The following is a 19,216-nucleotide window of genomic DNA, read 5'->3' on the forward strand; positions in this document are numbered from 1 at the left end:
GTGTGTGTGTGTGTGTGTGTGTGTGTGTGTGTGTGCGCATAGTTTGCATGTTTGCAGCAGGTTCCCCTGCAGGCCTTCGTCCTTGGCATTTCTAAACACACGCAGCAGGAAGTACACCCTGAGGGTGTAACTAAGTACACGCTTCAGGTACTTTTACTTCACTCCAGTGTTTTACTCGTGACACCTGTTTTTTTTCTGCTGAGCAGCTTCTGATACTTTTGTACGTGCAGAGTTTGATGAATACGTTTTGTTCTGAAATAAATTGTGCAGAAGGTGGCAGGGGTTCAGCTCGTCTGATTGGTCGACAGAACGTATTGAAGTACTTAAATATTGTAAAGTACAATATCGTACTTTAAATAGTATATTGTTCTGAGTATTTCCATTAATGATACTTTTTACTTTCAGAGTGAACTATTGTAATTTTTACTTCATTAAAAACGATAAATATAAATATATGAAATATATTTAAGTAAACAGGAAGGTTCACAAAAGTCTTGTGTCTATTATATATTTAATGACATAATTTCATGCAGCCGCGTGAGAGACGCAGGACGTTGGCGCCGCCTGGTGGTCAGTCTGTAGAATGACATGGCTGTAGTTTATTAATACTACAACTAATACTAAACCAACTACAACTAATACTAGAACTATTACAATAATGTATGTTGTATTTTATACAAAGTATAAAATACAACATAATGAATGAATGAACCTGTGTACTTTCTCATGATGATTTCAACCGTGATTTGTATTTTTTTTTAAATGAAGATGTACTATACTTAATGACGTTATGAAGTTTTTTACAATTTAAAAAAAAAAAAGTTTAAAAAAAATTAGGATTTTTTTCATGACTTAAAAAGTATTATACGATGATTTAAAAGTGTTTTGAACATAAAATACACTTCTTCAATCTTCTTGTAGATTTAAATATATATATATGTATATATATATATATATATATATATATATATATATATATATATATATATATTATTGACTTTTAAAATGTTTTCATAATGTACAATGTTTTTGTATGTGTGTACACAGTAATACTATACTGTATTATGACGTACTGTAGTACTTTACATGTAATTCATGTCCTGCACGATGACATCATTGAGCTGTTATGAGTCAGCTGATCACAGTGAAACAAAACACAGAGTTCTTTGTAACAGAGCCTGTTTTTATTTCTGTATATTTTTCTGCAAAATACAAATACTAGCATGTTAGTACTCGCTGTACATGACCTCTGACTCGCGCTTTTTCTGAGGAACGACATCTCCGAGTGGCGACAAAGGCCAGCTTATGCCGCTGGCTGTCTCCTGTGTGGGACATTCATCTCGTGGTTAAGAGAAGAGGAAGAGGAGGAAGAGGAAGGCTCTACACCCACAGTACAGAGGACAGGTCTAACCGTTGAGGTCCAAGTCCAGGAATCAAACCCAAAAACCCAATAAACAGTTGGTTAGGCCTCAGCCTGCAGCCTGAGGACGAGCACCTGGCCCCTCCCCCTTTGCTCCTGGCCCCTCCCCTTTGCTCCTGGCCCCTCCGCCGGAAGCTGACCAACCGGAGTCAACGCATCACAGTTGAAGAACAGCGGTGCAGAAGAAAAACACATCTGGGCTCCGCCCTTTTTTATTTTATAACATATTTCTTCTCTCGACACACATCATTGTGTAGTTTTATAACTAAACAGCGTTTATTTTTTACTTTTCTTTTTTTTTTAAAACTAGAACAGCTAATATTTTATTTGAATCAGTGACGTCACTCGCAGACTGAGGCTCCAAATATACACTTTATGAACCAAAATATTCAAATGTGAACGACCCACAGCCTCTGGCCACGCTCTTATTGTGGCGGGGTGTTGGAGCTAGCTTTAGGTCCAAGGCACATGACTCAGAATATCCACAATGTCAATTTCAAAGTATAATATTTCTCACTTTTAAATATTTTTTCACTATTTTTTTTACATGTGTTGTAATTTTACTCAGGTTGTAGAAAACACTGCATATATGTTTTAATAATCACCACTAATGTGATTATCAAAGAGTCGACTGTTTGTCTTTAACTTCCAGCTTTATTTTGAAAATCTCCCTGAATGTTTAATATAAAATCACACCTCTCTGCTGTTTTTATATTACGGTTATCTTTATTAAATAGAGCTGCAGACGTCTAAAGAATATCAATTTGATATAATAAAGAATTTAAAAATCATAACACTATATAACTATCGTCTGCTGGATATGGCTTTTAATAACCTTCAGTCACCTAAAGGTCATCGACTCGATTCTTTAGTTGAGAAAAGAATTCACGTCAAGTGAAACTTTACTCTGCAAATAACTTCCTCTCTCTCTCCCTCTCTTTCCCTCTCTTTCTCTTCTCCTCTCCCTCTCTTGCTCTGTCTATCTCTCTCTTGCGCTCTTTCCTTCTCTCTCTCTCTCTCTCTCTCTCTCTCTCTCTCTCTCTCGCTCTCTCTCTCTATCCCTCTCCCCCCTCTCTCTCCATCCCTCTCCCTCCCGCTCTCTCTTTCTCCCCCTCTCTCTCTCTCTTTCCCTCCATACATGTAAATATATAAATGTTTGTAGTATTTGTTGAACCTGCAACGCGTCCCCGTAGCTCAGAGTACCAGACGTCTTCACTTTCTGTGTTTGCACACATGTGCACATGCGTGAATGTGCACGTGACATATTTGTTATTTACTAAATACCCCCCCGCCCTCCCGCTCTACACAAGCCCCGCCCCCATGAACACACCCAAAACAAGCAGTACAAGTACACGACACAGACGTTCATCAAACTGCTAAAAGTACAGAGAAGAAGAAACCGGCGTCTCTGATTAGCTAAACCTTCGGTGGCTCTTCTGTGTACTTTCATAGCGGGTCGATGAGTACTCTCCAGAAGTACCAGAAGTACTTCCTCTCGTGCACACTTCTAGCTACAGTACATGTTATGAATACAGCAGAACGTCACTGTATTCTTATAAAAACGGGTTGACTCCGCCCCCTTTCACGCACGCTTTACCGTTACACAGAACCACACCCACTCAGTACAAGAAGAATATGATAATAATAATAATAACACTATAAGGTAGCTTTACCCCACTCCCCCGGCCCCCATCATGTGGCCCACCCCTCCGACAGCCTTATGCGTTTGACTGACGGGCTGTGGCGATCCTCGTGATTGGCCAGCGGCTGCAGGAGGAAGTTCCCGTGGTGGTCCTCGCGCTCTTCGCTGCCCTCGTACGAGCTGCCGCAGCTGGACGCGCTGTCGCCGGGCGAGCGGCCGGCGGCGGATGAGGCGGAGAACCCGCCCACCGCCACGCACCCGCCCGCAAGCCCGCCGGCGCTGCCCATCACGCCGACGCCCCGATCCCGGGGAGGGGACGCCGGCTCGGACTTGATGTGCAGGTTCGAGTGGAGGTTCAGGTTGGAGTTCTGACACATGGTCCTGGAGGACGAGAGGGAGGTGCTCAGGCGCTACGCTTCCTTTGATTGACATGTGTTTGTCCCGCCCCCCCTTCCTCAAAAATGGTACTCACCCCATGTGTCCGAGTGCCGAGTGCTGCAGGTTCTGGATCTGCTGCTGCTGCCAGCTGGATACCGACCCGAGACCAGAACCCCCGAACCCGGAGAGAGAGGAAAGGTCGCTGCTGAGGGAGAACTCTGAGGAAATAAGGAGGAAACGACAAGGAAAGGAGATGTGAGACTTTAGAAATGAGAGCGTAACGGCAGTTCAGAAAGTGTCCGTTTGCTTCATGAGAGAACATTGTGGTCAGATTAAACATGGAGTCCAATGGACGTATGTGTACAACAAGCACAATATTTCCTACGTTTTCATCTAGCAATGGTGTATGAAGAGCGGAAATTGTGGGAACAAAGACATTTTTTTTTTCCACAAATTTTTGTTGCTTCCCCTCACCCCCGTTATAAACTTTGAAATGGTCCCAAAATGTTCCTAAACTTGAATAATAATTACATGAAAACTGTTCTAGCTATCAAAAAATGCCCAATTGGTGAAATGAACTCCAAACTTGTGTTGAGGCTATAAACTTTTAATCCTGTCTCTACGTTAAAGTATGACGAGTCACAATGGGCACAAAGATGAGCGGGTTTTTTTGTGCTCTTTCCGCAAAAAAACGCATTCAAGTAAATGGGACAATTTCTCGCAGTTTTTTTGCTTTTTTTAGGGAAATGATCGATCGGATCTCTTAGAAAAGTCATAGCACACGATTCCCCATCAGGCCGCACGTTCTGGTGTATTTTGACACGTGCTGGCAACGCCACGGGAGCAGATACTCTGCAAAGTTTTGTGGGATTATGATCATTCTTATTAAGAACATGCAGCGCATCGCCACACCGAATACATGAATTATTCTGAGATGATCGCATAGATTATGATGCTGGAGATCATTGTATGCCGTAAAAGTATAGTGTAATGGGTCGAAATGTAGTACATAAGTACTTTCATGGGAATACTGTACGTGGTAATGTGTGTTGTTGTGCTCACCGGTGCCGTAGGAGGAGGAGAGAGGAGACGGGTACCCGCCCATCAGCTGAGCAGGAAGAGTCGGACCAGAGAGAGAGACGACCGGAGACGACAACGTCTGAGCCGTCTGAGAGTGATTGATCCTCTGGTTCTGAGAGGAGACGGAGTATTGTTACACGTACTCATGCTCATAACGATCATAATACTCATACTCATAATACTAATAAATACTCATTCTCACTCTGTTACATCCTCATAATAATAATAATACCAACACTCATAATACTTCTGCACTAAAGAATCTGACCCCCGGCACACAGGCATGTGTATACCTCCAGTACACAGGTGTTGTACTGTACAAATTCTTGCAGTACTTACCAGCATCAGATCAAAGTCCTCACACTGGACGCAGCATTAGAACACAAGAGGACAGTGAGCGACAGGGGGAGGAGCTTACTCACAGTTTACCGACAGGAGGAGGAGCTAACTCACATTGAGACTACAGAAGAAGGAGCTAACTCACATTGAGCCGACAGGAGGAGGAGCTAACTCACAGTGACTCTAAAGGGGGAGGAGCTAACTTACAATTAACTGACAGGGGAGGAGCTAACTCACATTGAGTTGACAGGGGGAGGAGCTAACTCACGATGGGGGGCAGGGTGCTGCACTTGTTGTTGTTGTTGTTGTTGTTGGGGGGCATCAGGGTCCGCAGGTCGGGCTTCCTCATCGGGGGACTCTTGTCCTGCATCCTGGACCCGCCTCCTGGAGACATGAGGCCGGGGGAGGAGCAGTGCTGGCTGTAGCTGCTGTTTCCTGCACGACACATGTATAAACGTGTATATGATGTCATCAGATGCATGATGTCATCACACGGAAATGTGACACAAATGATTCAAAAGTTAAATGTCATTTCATGTCATATTTGTGTTAGCAAAATATATCAGGTTTGCTCTTCTGTAGCGGTTTACTTTGAGGAAATGAGTAAAGTCTTAATAAAGTGATTAATAAAGAATAATAAATGAACTTACCCACGCTGGAGACCACAGTCTGCAGCTCGGAGCTCATCAGTCCTACAGACACAAACATGTTTAGATCAGAAGAACAAGAATGTCTCTTTAATAATAATAATACAAAAGAAGAAGAAGAAGGCGGAAGAGGAGGAGCCTCCTTACCGGTGCTCGGCGGTCTCTGTGGCAGCAGGTTGTGGGTTCCCATCCCACAGTTGATCCCGGGGTGAGAGTACAGCAGCGCACTGGGAGCACTGGGAGGGAGGGACATGTCGTAGCTGGAGGGAACCAGACCCTGCAGGACGGAGAGGCGTTCAGCTTCTCATGTGCGTACATATACACATATGTATACATATGTGTGTATTTATACATGAAGGGACGTACACAGATCCTCTGCCGGTTGATCATCAGGTCGATGTCCTCATTGATTTTGCGGTACTTGTCGTCGGCCTCTGGGCTCTGACCTGCAGAGTCGTCTGCCTCGATGTCGGGGCTGTCGCATCCGTTTAAACCCTTCTTACGCAACGTCTGCAGAGACAACAAACACACAACACACACACAAACAAACACACAAACATCTGGATGAGTTCAAATACATCAAGTGTTTTTTATTTACTGCTGCTTTTCTACAACAATTAATTGTTGTGTTTTTTAAGCACAAATTTTGAAGTTTGGGAAACTAAAATGATCAAAACAATCTTTGTATATTAATAATAATAATAATAATAATTGATCAATAACTCAGTCATGTTTATGTATACGCACGTCATGTCCTATTCCACCACTAGAGGGCGACGTGCGACCAGAAATCCATGGCTGAGCCTTCACAGTACTTTTGTAGTACAAGTACTTCAAAGTCCGCCTTGAGTATTTCTGTTTTGTGTTTCTTTATACATTTTTACTTCTCAGAGGGAAATATTATATTATTATGATTCAAAACATAATCATGATCATGATTTAATATTACAGAAGTGTGTTTTTGTGTGTGTGTGTGTGTGTGTGTGTGTGTTCGTTTGTGTGTTGCAGTGACAGACAGGACTAATGGGCTGTGAAGTGTTGAAGCAGACAACTGAGAGCCAAAACCACATAGTGTACAACACACACACCCCCACACACACACACAAACACACACACACACACACACACACACACACACACACACACACACACACACACACACACAGTTATCTCACTCATCCCAGTCATGTCCACCTGTTTGGCTTCAGAGAGAAGGGAGGGGGAGGTCTCTGAAGAGAGGAAGAGGAGGACGGGGAGAAGGACGAGAAAGATGAAGAAGAAGAGGAAAAGGAGGAGAAGAGGAGGAGAAGGAAGAGGGAGGCAGCGACCACCAATAGCGTGTCTCCCTGAGCGATGGCCGTAGAAGGCTATTTTTGCACCACAGCGTTTCTCGTCACTCCCTCAGTCTGTCTCTGTCTATTAACACACACACACATACACACACACACACACACACACACACACACACACACACACACACACACACACACTTCTCTTTGTTAAAACATTGATTGTTCTTCTCTCTTTTAGATCTGCTTTGGTCTCCTCCTCTTCAGCTCGGTCAGACTTAAAGTCCTATGATGTTACTTTAGACCAGAGGAATGTGTGTGTATGTGTGTGTGTGTGTGTGTGTGTGTGTGTGTGTGTGTATGTGTGTGTGTGTGTGTGTGTGTGTGTGTGTGTGTGTGGGCAGGTGGTTTGAACAGCTTCCTGCAGACGTGGGAGGGAGACAGCTGGAGGAGGAGGAGGAGGAAGAGGAGGATGAAGAAGAAGAGGAGCAGAGGAGGAGATGGAGGAAGAGGAGGAGCAGCCCTCCTTTACCACGGATATTTAGTTATTTCTTTTTAGAGTTTCACTTCCTTAAACTGGACACTTTTTTCCATGCGTGGTCTCCTCCTCCACATCAGATGATGCTGTGTGTGTGTGTGTGTGTGTGTGTGTGTGTGTGTGTGTGTGTGTGTGTGTGTGTGTGTGTGTGTGTGTGTGTGTGCTCCGCCCACAGACAGTGGCACAAGTTAAGTTATTTCCGTTGTTCTATCAGATTTGTATCTTTCCAACGGTCCATAAACGCATCATGTGTGATAAACGCAGCTTTAATTCAATGTATTTTATTCTTTACGTCTCATTTCAAATAATCTGTTTACTTCCTCGGATTGTGTTAAAAACATTAAACTGTGACGTCACCTGAGAGGCTGGAAACATGTTATAGATCAATAAATATAACTTGTTTACACTTTGAATGCTGTATATTGTTTTAAAATAAAATATGAAAGAAACTCCACTCTGTTATTTGTTGTAATGAATGATGTCATAATGAAAAAGTCTTTAAAGATGTGTTCTCTGCTTCCAGAGGACTTTTATTTTGAAGGGCTCCAGAGGGATAAACTTCTCTCCTCCTCTGTGGTGAGACTCACTCTGAACTGGTCAGACTGGTCATGACGGGGAAAAGGAAGGAGGCTGTGGTGAAGAACGCTGCTCCTCTTTTTCCTCACACACACACACACACACACACACACACACACACACACACACACACACACACACACACACACACACACACACACACCCGTCATGGCTATTCTTAGCTGTGTTCTGGGTTATTTTTAGACCACTACCGGTTTCCAGCCATTTAGCTGGGAGGGAACGCAGCCAACACAAAGGAACTGGACCACTGAGACACATGAGGGAGTGTGTGTGTGTGTGTGTTTCAGATTAGAAACAGATTTCAATAAAACACACACACACACACACACACACAGAATAAGGTTAACGGAGTAAAAGTGAGGAATGCAGCAGAACTCCTCAGTTGTATAAATAGCAGAAGGTTCCCAGACTGAACCAACAGTACGATATGCTGTTACCACACACACACAGACACACACACACACACACACACACACACACACACACACACACGCACACACACACAAAACAAAGGAGCCTCTCTTCTACTAAATTCCTGTCGGGCAGATTTTTCTTTTCACAGCTTCAACGTGAAAACAAACTGAAGTTATTTTTCTTTTTTTCCTCTCCTCGTCTTTATTTACTGAACTTTATGACTAAAATATGTTTTCATAAACTTTGAATCCATGGAGGAACTAAAGCTGTCGGATGAAAGTAGAAAGCAGCAGAAAATGTGAGTGTTGAAGCACTAGAAGTAGTATGAGTACAAGTACCTCAAAGTAAAGTGTTTTTGAAGTTTTAAAACACAAAACCACAAAGAAAAGAATCTGCATATACATCATATACGTTTGTATTAATATTACACTGCTGTTTCTATTCCTCGGTTGTGATCTTCATTAACATCTTGTCTTATATTGAGCATTTAGCTTAGCATAAAGACAGTGAGCCTTCATGCTAAGATAAGCTAACCACGTCCTCTTGCTTCGCTGCTCGGCCCTTAAAACGTAGCGCGACCTCTGCGTGGCGAGTGCTACCTCTACGCGGCGAGCGCGACCTCTGCGTGGCGCGGAGACATGTGCTGCTGGTGGATCTCCCAACAGGTCTCACATGTTGAGAATCCTCTATCATCCAATCAGAGAGCAGCCAGATTAAGAGCAACGTGTTGGCCGAGTTTCAGACGGTACCAGATGAATGAATCACGCTGTGATCGCATGTGTGTTTGTTCACACACACACACACACACACACACACACACACACACACACACACACACACACACACACACACACACACACAGCGTGGTGCCTTTTGACAACTTTGATCTGATGATTTATTCCGCAAAGTTGGTGGCCATCTTGACTGCATCAGCGTGATCATAAAGTTGTTTTTCGGAAATAAAAAAATTGTTTTTAACTTTTCCTTGGTAAAAAAATAATAATCTGAACTCAACTTTTACTTCTAAAAGTATTTTCCCGAGTTTGTTTTCTTGTAAATTTACAACTCTAATCTTTAAAATTCTTCTTATAATATCACCCCTCAGCTCCGTAATTCCGTGAGGCGAAGTCTCAATAACAATAATAATCACAGTCCCACAAAAATTTGGCGAGTATCTGCTCCCGTGGCGTTGACAGCACACGCCTCAAAATACATCAGAACGTGCGGCCTGACGGCGAGTCGTGTGCTGTCACTTTTCTAAAAGATCCGACCGGCCGTTTCACAGAAAAGCGCAAAAAACTGTGAGAAATTGTCCCATTGACATGAATGGGGTTTTAGCGTGAAGAGAGCAAAAAAACACTCATCTTTGTGCCTACCGTGACTCGTCAAACTTTAACGTAGAGACATGATTTAAAGTTTAAAGCGTTCACAATGGTCTGGAGATTATTTGCCCGATTGGGCATTTTTTGATCGCTAGAACAGTTTTCATGTAATCATTGTTCAAGTTTAGGAAAATGTTTATGAGTTTATAATGGGTGTGTATGGCAGGTTAGTGTGGTGATGTCAACGCTAGAGCACGGAGTTCAGCAGAATCTTGAGGAAAAAAGTGTTTTTCCATTTTTTTTTAAATAAATAAACTTTTTTTTTAAAAATCTGGTAAAAAAAAAATCCTCATAAATTTTGATGGTAATTTTAATGGTACAATTAAAAACGATTTTCTTTTAAAACAAAAAAAATCTTGTTAATTTAATTTCGTAAAATTGCAATAAAAATGCTTGAATATTGACTGTGATCTTGGAAATTATTTTCAGAATATTAGTATTAGTATTATATTCTTATTACGGCCCCAACATAGATAAATAATAACAGACATAGACGTTAATGTAAATATATATTGTCCTCCACAAACAGGAGGAAGTAAATAAGCCGCTCGTTCACACGCCGGATAAAGAAGAAGACGGATTTCAGTAACGAGGTGAACGGGATTGTGGGAGATTACCCAAGATTACAGGTTGTGACGGGGTTAAGGCCAAGAGGCCGTGTGACCGGCCGCGTGGAGGGAAACCGCTCAGGTGCCTCGGGTACCTGGTGTTCATGTGTTCATGTGTTCATTAAAACACAAAAGATATTATTTTGCACCCAAATAACGTGAACAAAAAACTGAAAGTTTACATTTAAAAGTATATTTACGGTCTTTTGTGACAAGAAAATGATCATAGAAGGTTTAATGTTGTAAACCACTGATCAATAATCTGAATAATTCTGCCGATTGAGTCAATCAATTAGTAGACTAATATTTATTTATACAATCAAATTAAAAAAAACAATGAAAAACAGCAAAAGTTCACGTTTTAGAACCAATGTGTGACAGTGTGTGTGCATGCGTGCATGTGTGTGTGTATGTGTTTGCATGCGTGCATGTGTGTGTTTTCCTCACGTCCACGATGTCGGCGTTGGTCCGGCTTTCGTGCGGCTCGTTGTACTCCGTGTACTTCAGCAGTACTTTGTCCATGTCGGTGCTGGCGTACTGGAACAGCTTGTTGGTGCTGTTGAAGATGATGAGCGCAATCTCGCAGTCGCACAGCACGCTCAGCTCGTACGCCTTCTTCATCAGACCGAACTTACGCTTGGTGAACGTCACCTGGAGGGACAGGAAGTGAAACGTCTTCATGGAGCTTTGAAACTACAACAGCATCACAGGGACGTTTGTTGCTGTTTATGTTTATGTTAACGTGATGACGCCTACTGAGGTTGGGGATCCTCTGACTTTTACTCTTTCCGATTTATGGCTTTTAGTAGAATCTTCAAACAATTATTGGATGTATTGTCGTGAAATTTGTTACAGACATTTGTGATTCCCAGAGGATGAAGCCTATTGATTTTGGAGATCCTCTGACTTTTCCTCTTTGAGATTTACAGCTTTGAAGGGAATATTTAAACAATCATTTGATGTATTTTCATGAAATGTGGAAGAGATGTTCAAGTTCCCCAGAGGATGAAGCCCGCTCACTCCGGCCTCTGACTTTTCCTGGAGCACCAACATGAGGTTGATGTGTTGAAAATATCTTAACTATTGGATGGATTATCATGAAATGTTGACATGCATGGTCTCCAAAGGATGAATCATGTTGGCTTTTATATGATCCCCTGATTTTTCCTCTTTCAAATTTATGTTTTTTTTGGAATCTCCAAATGATTATTGGATCTATTGTCATAAAATGTGTTACAGACATTAATAATGGCGCTAAACGCTTGTGAATAATGACGCTAAACGCTCGTGAATAATGACGCTAAACGCTTGTGAATAATGGCGCTAAACGCTTGTGAATAATGGCGCTAAACGCTCGTGAATGATGACGCTAAACGCTCGTGAATGATGACGCTAAACGCTCAATGTTCACCGTGATTGATTTTCAATACTCGACTAGAACAGAGAAAACCAGCCTGAAGCCGGAGGAAACTGTGAATCACGTCTTGTATTTCTGTGCCAGTTCCTTTTAGTTCTGAAAATGATGTGCAATAATAATTCCTCACCGCTCAGAAAAGACTGTGTGGGCGCTTCTGTAAACACTGACGGTGACGGTGAAGCAGGAAGTCGGTCAGATGGATGTTTACGTTCACAACTGGGGTGAAAATCTGAGTGTTCAGCTTTATTTTTTCTGCTTAATAAGTTGAAATTAGCCCGAAGGTTCGATTCCAAACTGATCGTCTGGTTGCTGTGGTCTGTGATATTGTTCCAATGTGTCCGCGACTCGGGTGAAGAGTTAATAATGTGAGTAACGTTAGAACGAGAGCAGCGATGGAGCTTAAAACCTTCAAAGAAGAAGCGTCGCCATGAACATGCGTCCGCACGGCATCACGCAGTCCAGACACGCTAACGGGGGTCAGGAAGCACATGTGCCTCCATTTCCTGTCAAAACAGGAAGTGGAGGAACCGCTCCCCCAGATAAGACTTGAGTGTTCACACACACACACACACACACACACACACACACACACACACACACACACACACACACACAAGCCCCCATTGACAATAAGTCATCTCTGCACTGAGCCGGTGGGTCACATGACATCACCAGCGTGAGGAAGCTGGTGTTGTGTTGGTGAAGAGATCTGGACATCTAAAAGTTCATCTCTAAATCAGATGAGAGGTAAACCACAAATAAAGAATAAGACGTCTCTGCAGCGCTACAATGTTTCATATGAAATGGTATTTGGACACAAACTTTAACAAATATTGCAACATTTTAAAATTGCAAGACGACAAAATGAGATTTTTCAGACTCAAATTCAGAGTTCATTTTACAGATTTTGTTTTCTTTGAACATGAACATGTTAAAGTGTTGAATAAAGTGTTAAAATTGTTGAATGAAGTGTTGAATAAAGTGTTGGCCTCTAAAACCTTTACGATGACGTGTGCTTTGTTTCCTTACATGTCGGTTCCGTTCATCCATAATCCGAGCGATCTGGATCTTTTTCCTCCCCATCTTCTTCTTCTTCTTCTTCTTCTTCTTCTTCTTCTTCTTCTTCTTCTTCTTCTTCTTCTTCTTCTTCACAAACTTTTTCTTTAGCTATTTGTCTGAATCCCGGGTCCTTAACCGTTTTTCACTTTTCAATCCCCAAAACTCTTCGTCTCCTTGAAAAAGCACACAAACACCAACATAAACAATATGGTTAAATAAAACACACACACACACACACACACACACACACACACACACACACACACACACACACACACACATACATACACACACACACACACACACACACACACACACACACACACACACACACACACACACACATTACGCTCAGGAGGAAGTGAAACCACCAGGCTGTTCGGCTCCACCATAAAAAATAAAAAAACATCTGGAGGTTTTTCAGAAAACCTCAATTGAAAGAAGGTTTTTTTTTAGTTTTTACCACTCGGCAGGAAAACGTCCTCTAGGGGCGGAGCCAGAGAATGTTTATATTTATTCCCCTCAATATTGTAAACATGAGTTTATGTCTCAATCTCTAGTTTCAAGTCTTTAATACAGCACAATGTTAATTTAGTAAATTGTGGTCATTGAGAGTCAAACAGACTTGTTAGTCGCCTAAAAATGTCTTTTATGGCAAATTTCGGTTGTACTTAGCTCCGCCCACTCTTAAACCAAGATGGTCGATGGCCAAAATGTCGACCTCAAAGGCTTCAGAGCGTCAGTCCAGACATGATGTCCACTTCTTCCTCACAGTCACTTTTTTATAAACTGCCAAAACAAGTTGCAATAGAAGCATAATTTAGCTCAGTGTGTGTGTGTGTGTGTGTGGTTGCGACCTTTTGACCTCTGACCTCTTGCCCGTCGGCACATTAAAGCCCTTCAGCCTCTTTTAATGCCGCAAGGAAGTTCTCTATTAGCCGTCAACACATCTGCTGCAGGAGAACCGGCTTACAGGCGACCTGTGCAGCACCATGTGACCCTCTGAGCTGACAGACACACACACACACACACACACACACACGCACACACGTCAGGTTTCCTTGGCAGCTCTCTGCCGTCATCACAGCGGGCGGAGAGGAAGACGAAGATGAAGAAGAGGAGACGTGAGAGTACGAAGAAGAAAAGGCTGCTCGTCTTCGTCAAAACTATAAATCTAAAGCGGCAGAAACAGTTTTGTAAAAAACAAAAGTCTCCAAATAAATATCCTACATCGTGATGCTGATGTTCGTGATGTTTACGTTAAAAGTTACATAAAAATACTTTGAGTTAAAATCATGATATTTCTTACGTAACCTTTTATTTCGCTAACTTTCTTCTCCTCCTCCTCCTCCTCCTCCTCCTCCTCCTCCTCCTCTTCCTCCTCCTCTTCCTTTTCCTCCTCCTTCTGAACCTCAACATGTTGGTCTGAACGGATTCGTCTGTTGATCGGTTGATCTGTCGACGGACAGTTAATTAAAGAGGAATCATTCTCTCTTGCAGCTTTTTTTATAGTTTAATAGGTTCTTCGTGGTTTGATAAACATGTCTGGCGGCGACGCTCGGACCGTAGAGCGTCACCAGAACATCTGAAGTGTGAGTCCATTGAACACGTCTCTTCAGGAACCAGAAAACAAAACACACACCAGGTTTAAATTTAGAGCTCAAACGACTCAGCGTGAAGAGGAGGAGAAGGAGGAGGAGGAGGAGGAAGAGGAAGAAGAAGAAGAGGGGACTTTAGGCCGAACAGACGCGAGACGTTTGAGGACGATTACATAAAATGCTGAAAATCTGCGTCTGTAGAATGGAGGCTTGATCTTTTCTTCCAGGATGACAGCAGATCTCCACTCGACTCGCCCTCACAGAACAAACCTGCTGTTATTTATAGCCTCAGAGTGAAGCTCCCAAAATAAGAAGAAGAAAAAAGAAAAAGAATGAACTTTTTACCCCAAAAGCTACAAAACGCTTTCAGACGGAGAGAGACGGACGTCAGCGTCGGTCCTCAGCTGCTCCGACGGGATGAGAGCTGAGAACCAGCTGCCCGTAGAGGGTTGATGGGGGGGGGGGGGGTGTCCCTCCAATAATTTTAATATTAAATAAATCTATTTATTTGACTTTTAACTGAACGTAGTCACAAAGCCTCCAACAGAACAGAACAATACAAATATTTGTTTGCACCAATGACCCCGATAACTCCAATAATGGCAATGACCAAATAATGTCAATAAAGCCAATAACGGCAATAACCCAAATAACATCAATGACCCCTAAAATGCCAATGACGCCAATAACGGCAATGATGCCAATGACCCCAATAACGCCAATGACTCCATTGACGCCAATGACCCCAATAACAGCAATGACCCCAAAAATGCCAATGGCCCTAATAACGCCAATGACAGCAATAACGACAATAACCCAAATGACGTCAATGACGCCAATAACGGTGATAAGCCAAAAAACGCCAATGATGCCAATGACGCCCATAACAATGACCCCAAAAATGCCAATGACGCCAATAACGCTAATAACTCAAATAACGGCAATAATGCCAATCACGGCAATAACAGAAATAACAGAAATAACGCCAATGATGCCAATCACGCAAATGTCCCCAATGACCCCAATAACGGCGATCAATGGAGTTTCTGGAACTACAGAATCAGCCGACTTGGCGTTTTTTTTAATATAAAATAAGCTCAGATAGCGACTCTTCAGACGGACAAGAACTGGAACCGCCGCTGCCCCACAGACTCGACTAAGAGTTTGATTCCTGAAGGCAACACGAGGTCCAGTTGATCAGGTTATGCATGAAGAGCTGGACCTCGTCTGCGATCTTACGGCCGATTCCCAAACTGCTGCATGTCGTCGCGTCAGGACGCCGGTTGCGTTCGGACGTCTGAGACATCGCCTCTAAAGAAACCAACGCTGATGATGATGATGATGATGATGATGATGATGATGATGATGGAGGAGGAGGAAGCTGGAGCTGTGGTTTGGCTTGAGAGTCACCACCACATGCTCAGCACCCAGCGATGACATCACACATGCAACGTCTTCCGAGGAACTCTTTCTTTACGAGGTGGACTAAACTCAATCTGAGATTAACGCATGAAGCCGTAAACGCAAAAAATATCCGCTTAGAATCTTCTCTTTTGAAAAATATTTCTTCCCTTTAAACTTAAAGGAATTCATGGATTTGAACACACGATACTTCAGGATCATTTACGGGATCTTTCTCTACTGATGACTTTGATTTATTTTGTCATCATATTTATTTTCATGTATTTTTTTTCCATCGATCAGATTTCTGACATTCAGGTGATTTCTTTTTTTTTAAACTGACATTTAACAGAATAAAAACCTGTGACTGAAATAAATATCATTAAAAATCCTTCAAACATCCATCTGAAGGATTTCCACTAAACAGTAAAAATCAACACACTTAATGAAATAATGTTTTAAAACACAAACTGAAGCCACAAAATATGAGTGGGTTTTTTTTGCTTTAAAAAAATACTTTAAATCTGAGGTTTATTCCTGCAGTTTACAAGTATTACTGTTATTAAAGCTCGTGATTAAATTGTATTACATTTTTATCACCTCATAATAATAATATTAATAATAATACCTGCACTTTTCTAAATACCCAAATACATTATCGTCCATATTGCTCTTAAACTGTTAATATAATATTTGATAAAGTTACTAAAAACATGAATCTCTCCCATCGTCCAGAGATGAAACTGAATGAGATCTGAAGCCTTGAACAGCATGATAATGATAACAATGATGATAATAATAATATTATTAATAATAATGATTATGAGAATATTATTATTATTATTAATAATAATAATAATAGTAATGATGATGATAATAATAATCAAGGACCATCTCGGAGCTCTTCCTTAGCTCCACAGTCTCCTCCTTACCGAGTTTCAGTAGAAACTAAACTTTATTCCTCACATGGCACCGCGGCTCCAACAGCCCGGAAGCTCTCCTCCAGCTCCTCCAGGAGGACCGGTCCGCGCTGCGCACCAAGGCCGAGGACAGCGCGCCAGCGGCGGGGACAGAAAGCACGAGCGGCCGGGAAGGAGACGCGCGGAGCGGGAACAAAGTTCTGCTTCTGCGGCTCAGAGCTCCGTGTCACGAGAGGAGGAGACCCGCGCGGGCTTCCTGTTGTCAGGTCGCACGCCCCGCAGCGCGCGCACGCGTACAGTAGAGCCAAACCGTCCCGGAGCGCGCACACTCACCTCTGCGCGTGACTTCCTCTGCGCGTCTCCGGCCAGCGGTTCTCAGCAAGTCTCAGCAAGCACGTGCGCTTCTCACGCGCGTCAGCTAGCACCTGGACGTCATACACAGATACACACACGCACACACACACACACACACACACACACACACACACACACACACACACACACACACACACACACACACACACGAACGCGCACACGCACGCACACACATAGAATAAAAGCATCATAAGATATTTTGTGGAGAAAAAAAAGTCTGAATACAATGACTCCAATAAAAATGAATTGGTCAGAAAAACTTTTTTCATTTAGTGTTTTAATTATTAAAACGTTGTGTGACGTTTCAACAGGTCACAGAGAGCAACACTGCCTCCCAGCGGCCGGAACCGGAAGTTCCGTTAGGAGGAAAGTTTCCTCAGAAGAGAGAAACTTTTAAATAAATATATTCACATTAATTATAATAATCATGAATGTATTCCTGCTGTCGTACTAGTATTGCTGTTATAAAGCAGGTAGTGAGGACACACACACAACACAATGATACACAATGTTATGACTCTTTATCATTTATTCATCATTATGCTTTAATATTATTAAAAAGTAAGTTAAAAATGTTATTTTCATTTTTTTTCTTTAAATTCTCCAAATATCCGTTTGAATTGAACTATATATTTCAAAATGTTTGTTTTATGGATCAGATTTATTAATCAACTTGTATTTAACTTAATCTGATCAACTTGATCTCTCATTATACTTAGAGACATTTCATAGTCAACGCCAATTATATTCAAACTGATTTCTTCTATATTTGAGGACCCCTAGAGACATAAATTATGACACAAGCTGGAAATAAAATTATTAGGTAAAAAAATAGCTTTGTGATAAAGTAAAATTTGCAAACATATTTTAAAAAGCATTTTAAATATGTTGAATCCACCTTCAATAATGAATTCATACAGTTCAAATTCACACTGCAAAAAAAACGTTCAGAACACACGTTTTAAATTAATTAATAACAAATATTAATTAAAAACAAATATTTAAAAACCTATTCATAACAAACACAAAGTGTTGCAGGGTTTCCCCACAAGAGGGCGCCGGCGAGCAATGTCTTATTATACAAGTTTAAAAGTGTGCAAATGATTACTTATCTTTAAAAAACAGACAGAAAGATTATTAACTGATTAACATATTAAATATGAATATGAGAGACCAGCTGTGAACATATAGTAAAGACACATATTTACCCAGAATGTGGAGGAGAACAAAACAGAGACAAAACAGACCGAAGATCAGACTTCTAGTTGTTGAGCGACTGGAAAAATGCCTTAAAACATAAATCATAAAGTTGCTGCTACACGTCAAATAAATAAATATAAAATTAATATAAAATAAATAGTCCGACTCTTGTGTTCAGATTGTTTCTGCTGCCCCCAAGTGGCCAGAAAAGGCACCGCTTTGCTTTAATCTGACTCAGAGTTCAGGGTCCATGTTCTCTTCTTCCCTCCAGCAACATGATCAATACTTCAGGTTCTCACCTCTGGGTTCTGGTTCTGTCTTCACCTGGAAGGTTCCCCAGCAGCTCCAGCTGTGGGTCAGTCGATCCCTTGTGTCAAACAAGAACGTGTTTTCTCTTTAAAAACAAGAGAGTGAAATAAAGAAAAATAGAAGTAAAGAAGTGAAGAAGTAAAGAAGTAGAGGAGTAGAGAAGAGGAGTAGAGGAGTGGTATTAAGCCAGACCAGCTGGCTTAGAAAAGAGGGACCCAGGAACGGGTTGTGTTTGGATCTGAGCTCAGTCCACAATGAGCCGAGGTCGTCTACAAGCATCAGACCCTGGGGCTCTCTCTCTCTCTCACACACACACACACACACACACACACACACACACACACACACACACACACACACACACACACACACATCTGCTGCACTCACACCCGCTGACCTCCGGTGTCCGGGCCGGTCTGTGGAGCAGCCCGGTCACCTGTCGTTGTCACTCGTGGTATATTTAGCTCTGAGGTGTCATAGATGCTGCCTATGTGTGTGTGTGTGTGTGTGTGTGTGTGTGTGTGTGTGTGTTTCAGTATGCGTGTGTGTTTGTGTGTGTGTCTTTCAGTATGTGTGTGTGTCTGTGTAGCAGAGAAAAATGTG

The 19,216-nt window shown here is 42.0% G+C and overlaps 1 protein-coding gene across 3 annotated transcripts; it reads right to left on the reverse strand.

Annotated features, from left to right (window-relative positions):
- Positions 1-2,722: 2,722 nt before the first annotated feature.
- On the reverse strand, positions 2,723-18,880 carry mef2ca (myocyte enhancer factor 2ca). 3 transcript variants are annotated; one of them, XM_068573775.1, is made up of 11 exons: positions 18,604-18,880; positions 17,063-17,154; positions 12,781-12,983; positions 10,782-10,985; positions 5,873-6,016; positions 5,654-5,783; positions 5,510-5,551; positions 5,128-5,294; positions 4,503-4,632; positions 3,535-3,658; positions 2,723-3,443 (listed from the first exon to the last, which is right to left on the reverse strand). In XM_068573775.1, the coding sequence occupies exons 3-11, from the start codon at positions 12,832-12,834 to the stop codon at positions 3,113-3,115; spliced, it is 1,326 nt and encodes a 441-aa protein (XP_068429876.1). In that variant the 5' UTR covers positions 12,835-12,983; positions 17,063-17,154; positions 18,604-18,880; the 3' UTR covers positions 2,723-3,112. The 3 variants fall into 3 exon arrangements, with proteins under 3 accessions (XP_068429876.1, XP_068429878.1, XP_068429877.1); XM_068573777.1 differs by lacking the exons at positions 17,063-17,154; positions 18,604-18,880 and adding an exon at positions 16,742-16,999; XM_068573776.1 differs by lacking the exons at positions 17,063-17,154; positions 18,604-18,880 and adding an exon at positions 13,683-14,159.
- Between the last annotated feature and the right edge of the window lie 336 nt (positions 18,881-19,216).

Source organism: Clinocottus analis, unplaced genomic scaffold (genome assembly GCF_023055335.1).
Source record: "Clinocottus analis isolate CAN_PGR_092001 unplaced genomic scaffold, fCliAna1.0.p SCAF_13, whole genome shotgun sequence".
Taxonomy (NCBI): Eukaryota; Metazoa; Chordata; class Actinopteri; order Perciformes; family Cottidae; genus Clinocottus; species Clinocottus analis.

Coding starts and splice junctions, on each gene's coding strand:
- mef2ca (XM_068573775.1), bottom strand. CDS start 12,834: ATGGGGAGGAAAAAGATCCAGATCGCTCGGATTATGGATGAACGGAAC. Junction 5,552..5,653: donor ACAGAGACCGCCGAGCACCG/GTAAGGAGGCTC, acceptor TTGTGTCTGTAG/GACTGATGAGCTCCGAGCTG. Junction 3,444..3,534: donor TCGGCACTCGGACACATGGG/GTGAGTACCATT, acceptor CTCGTCCTCCAG/GACCATGTGTCAGAACTCCA.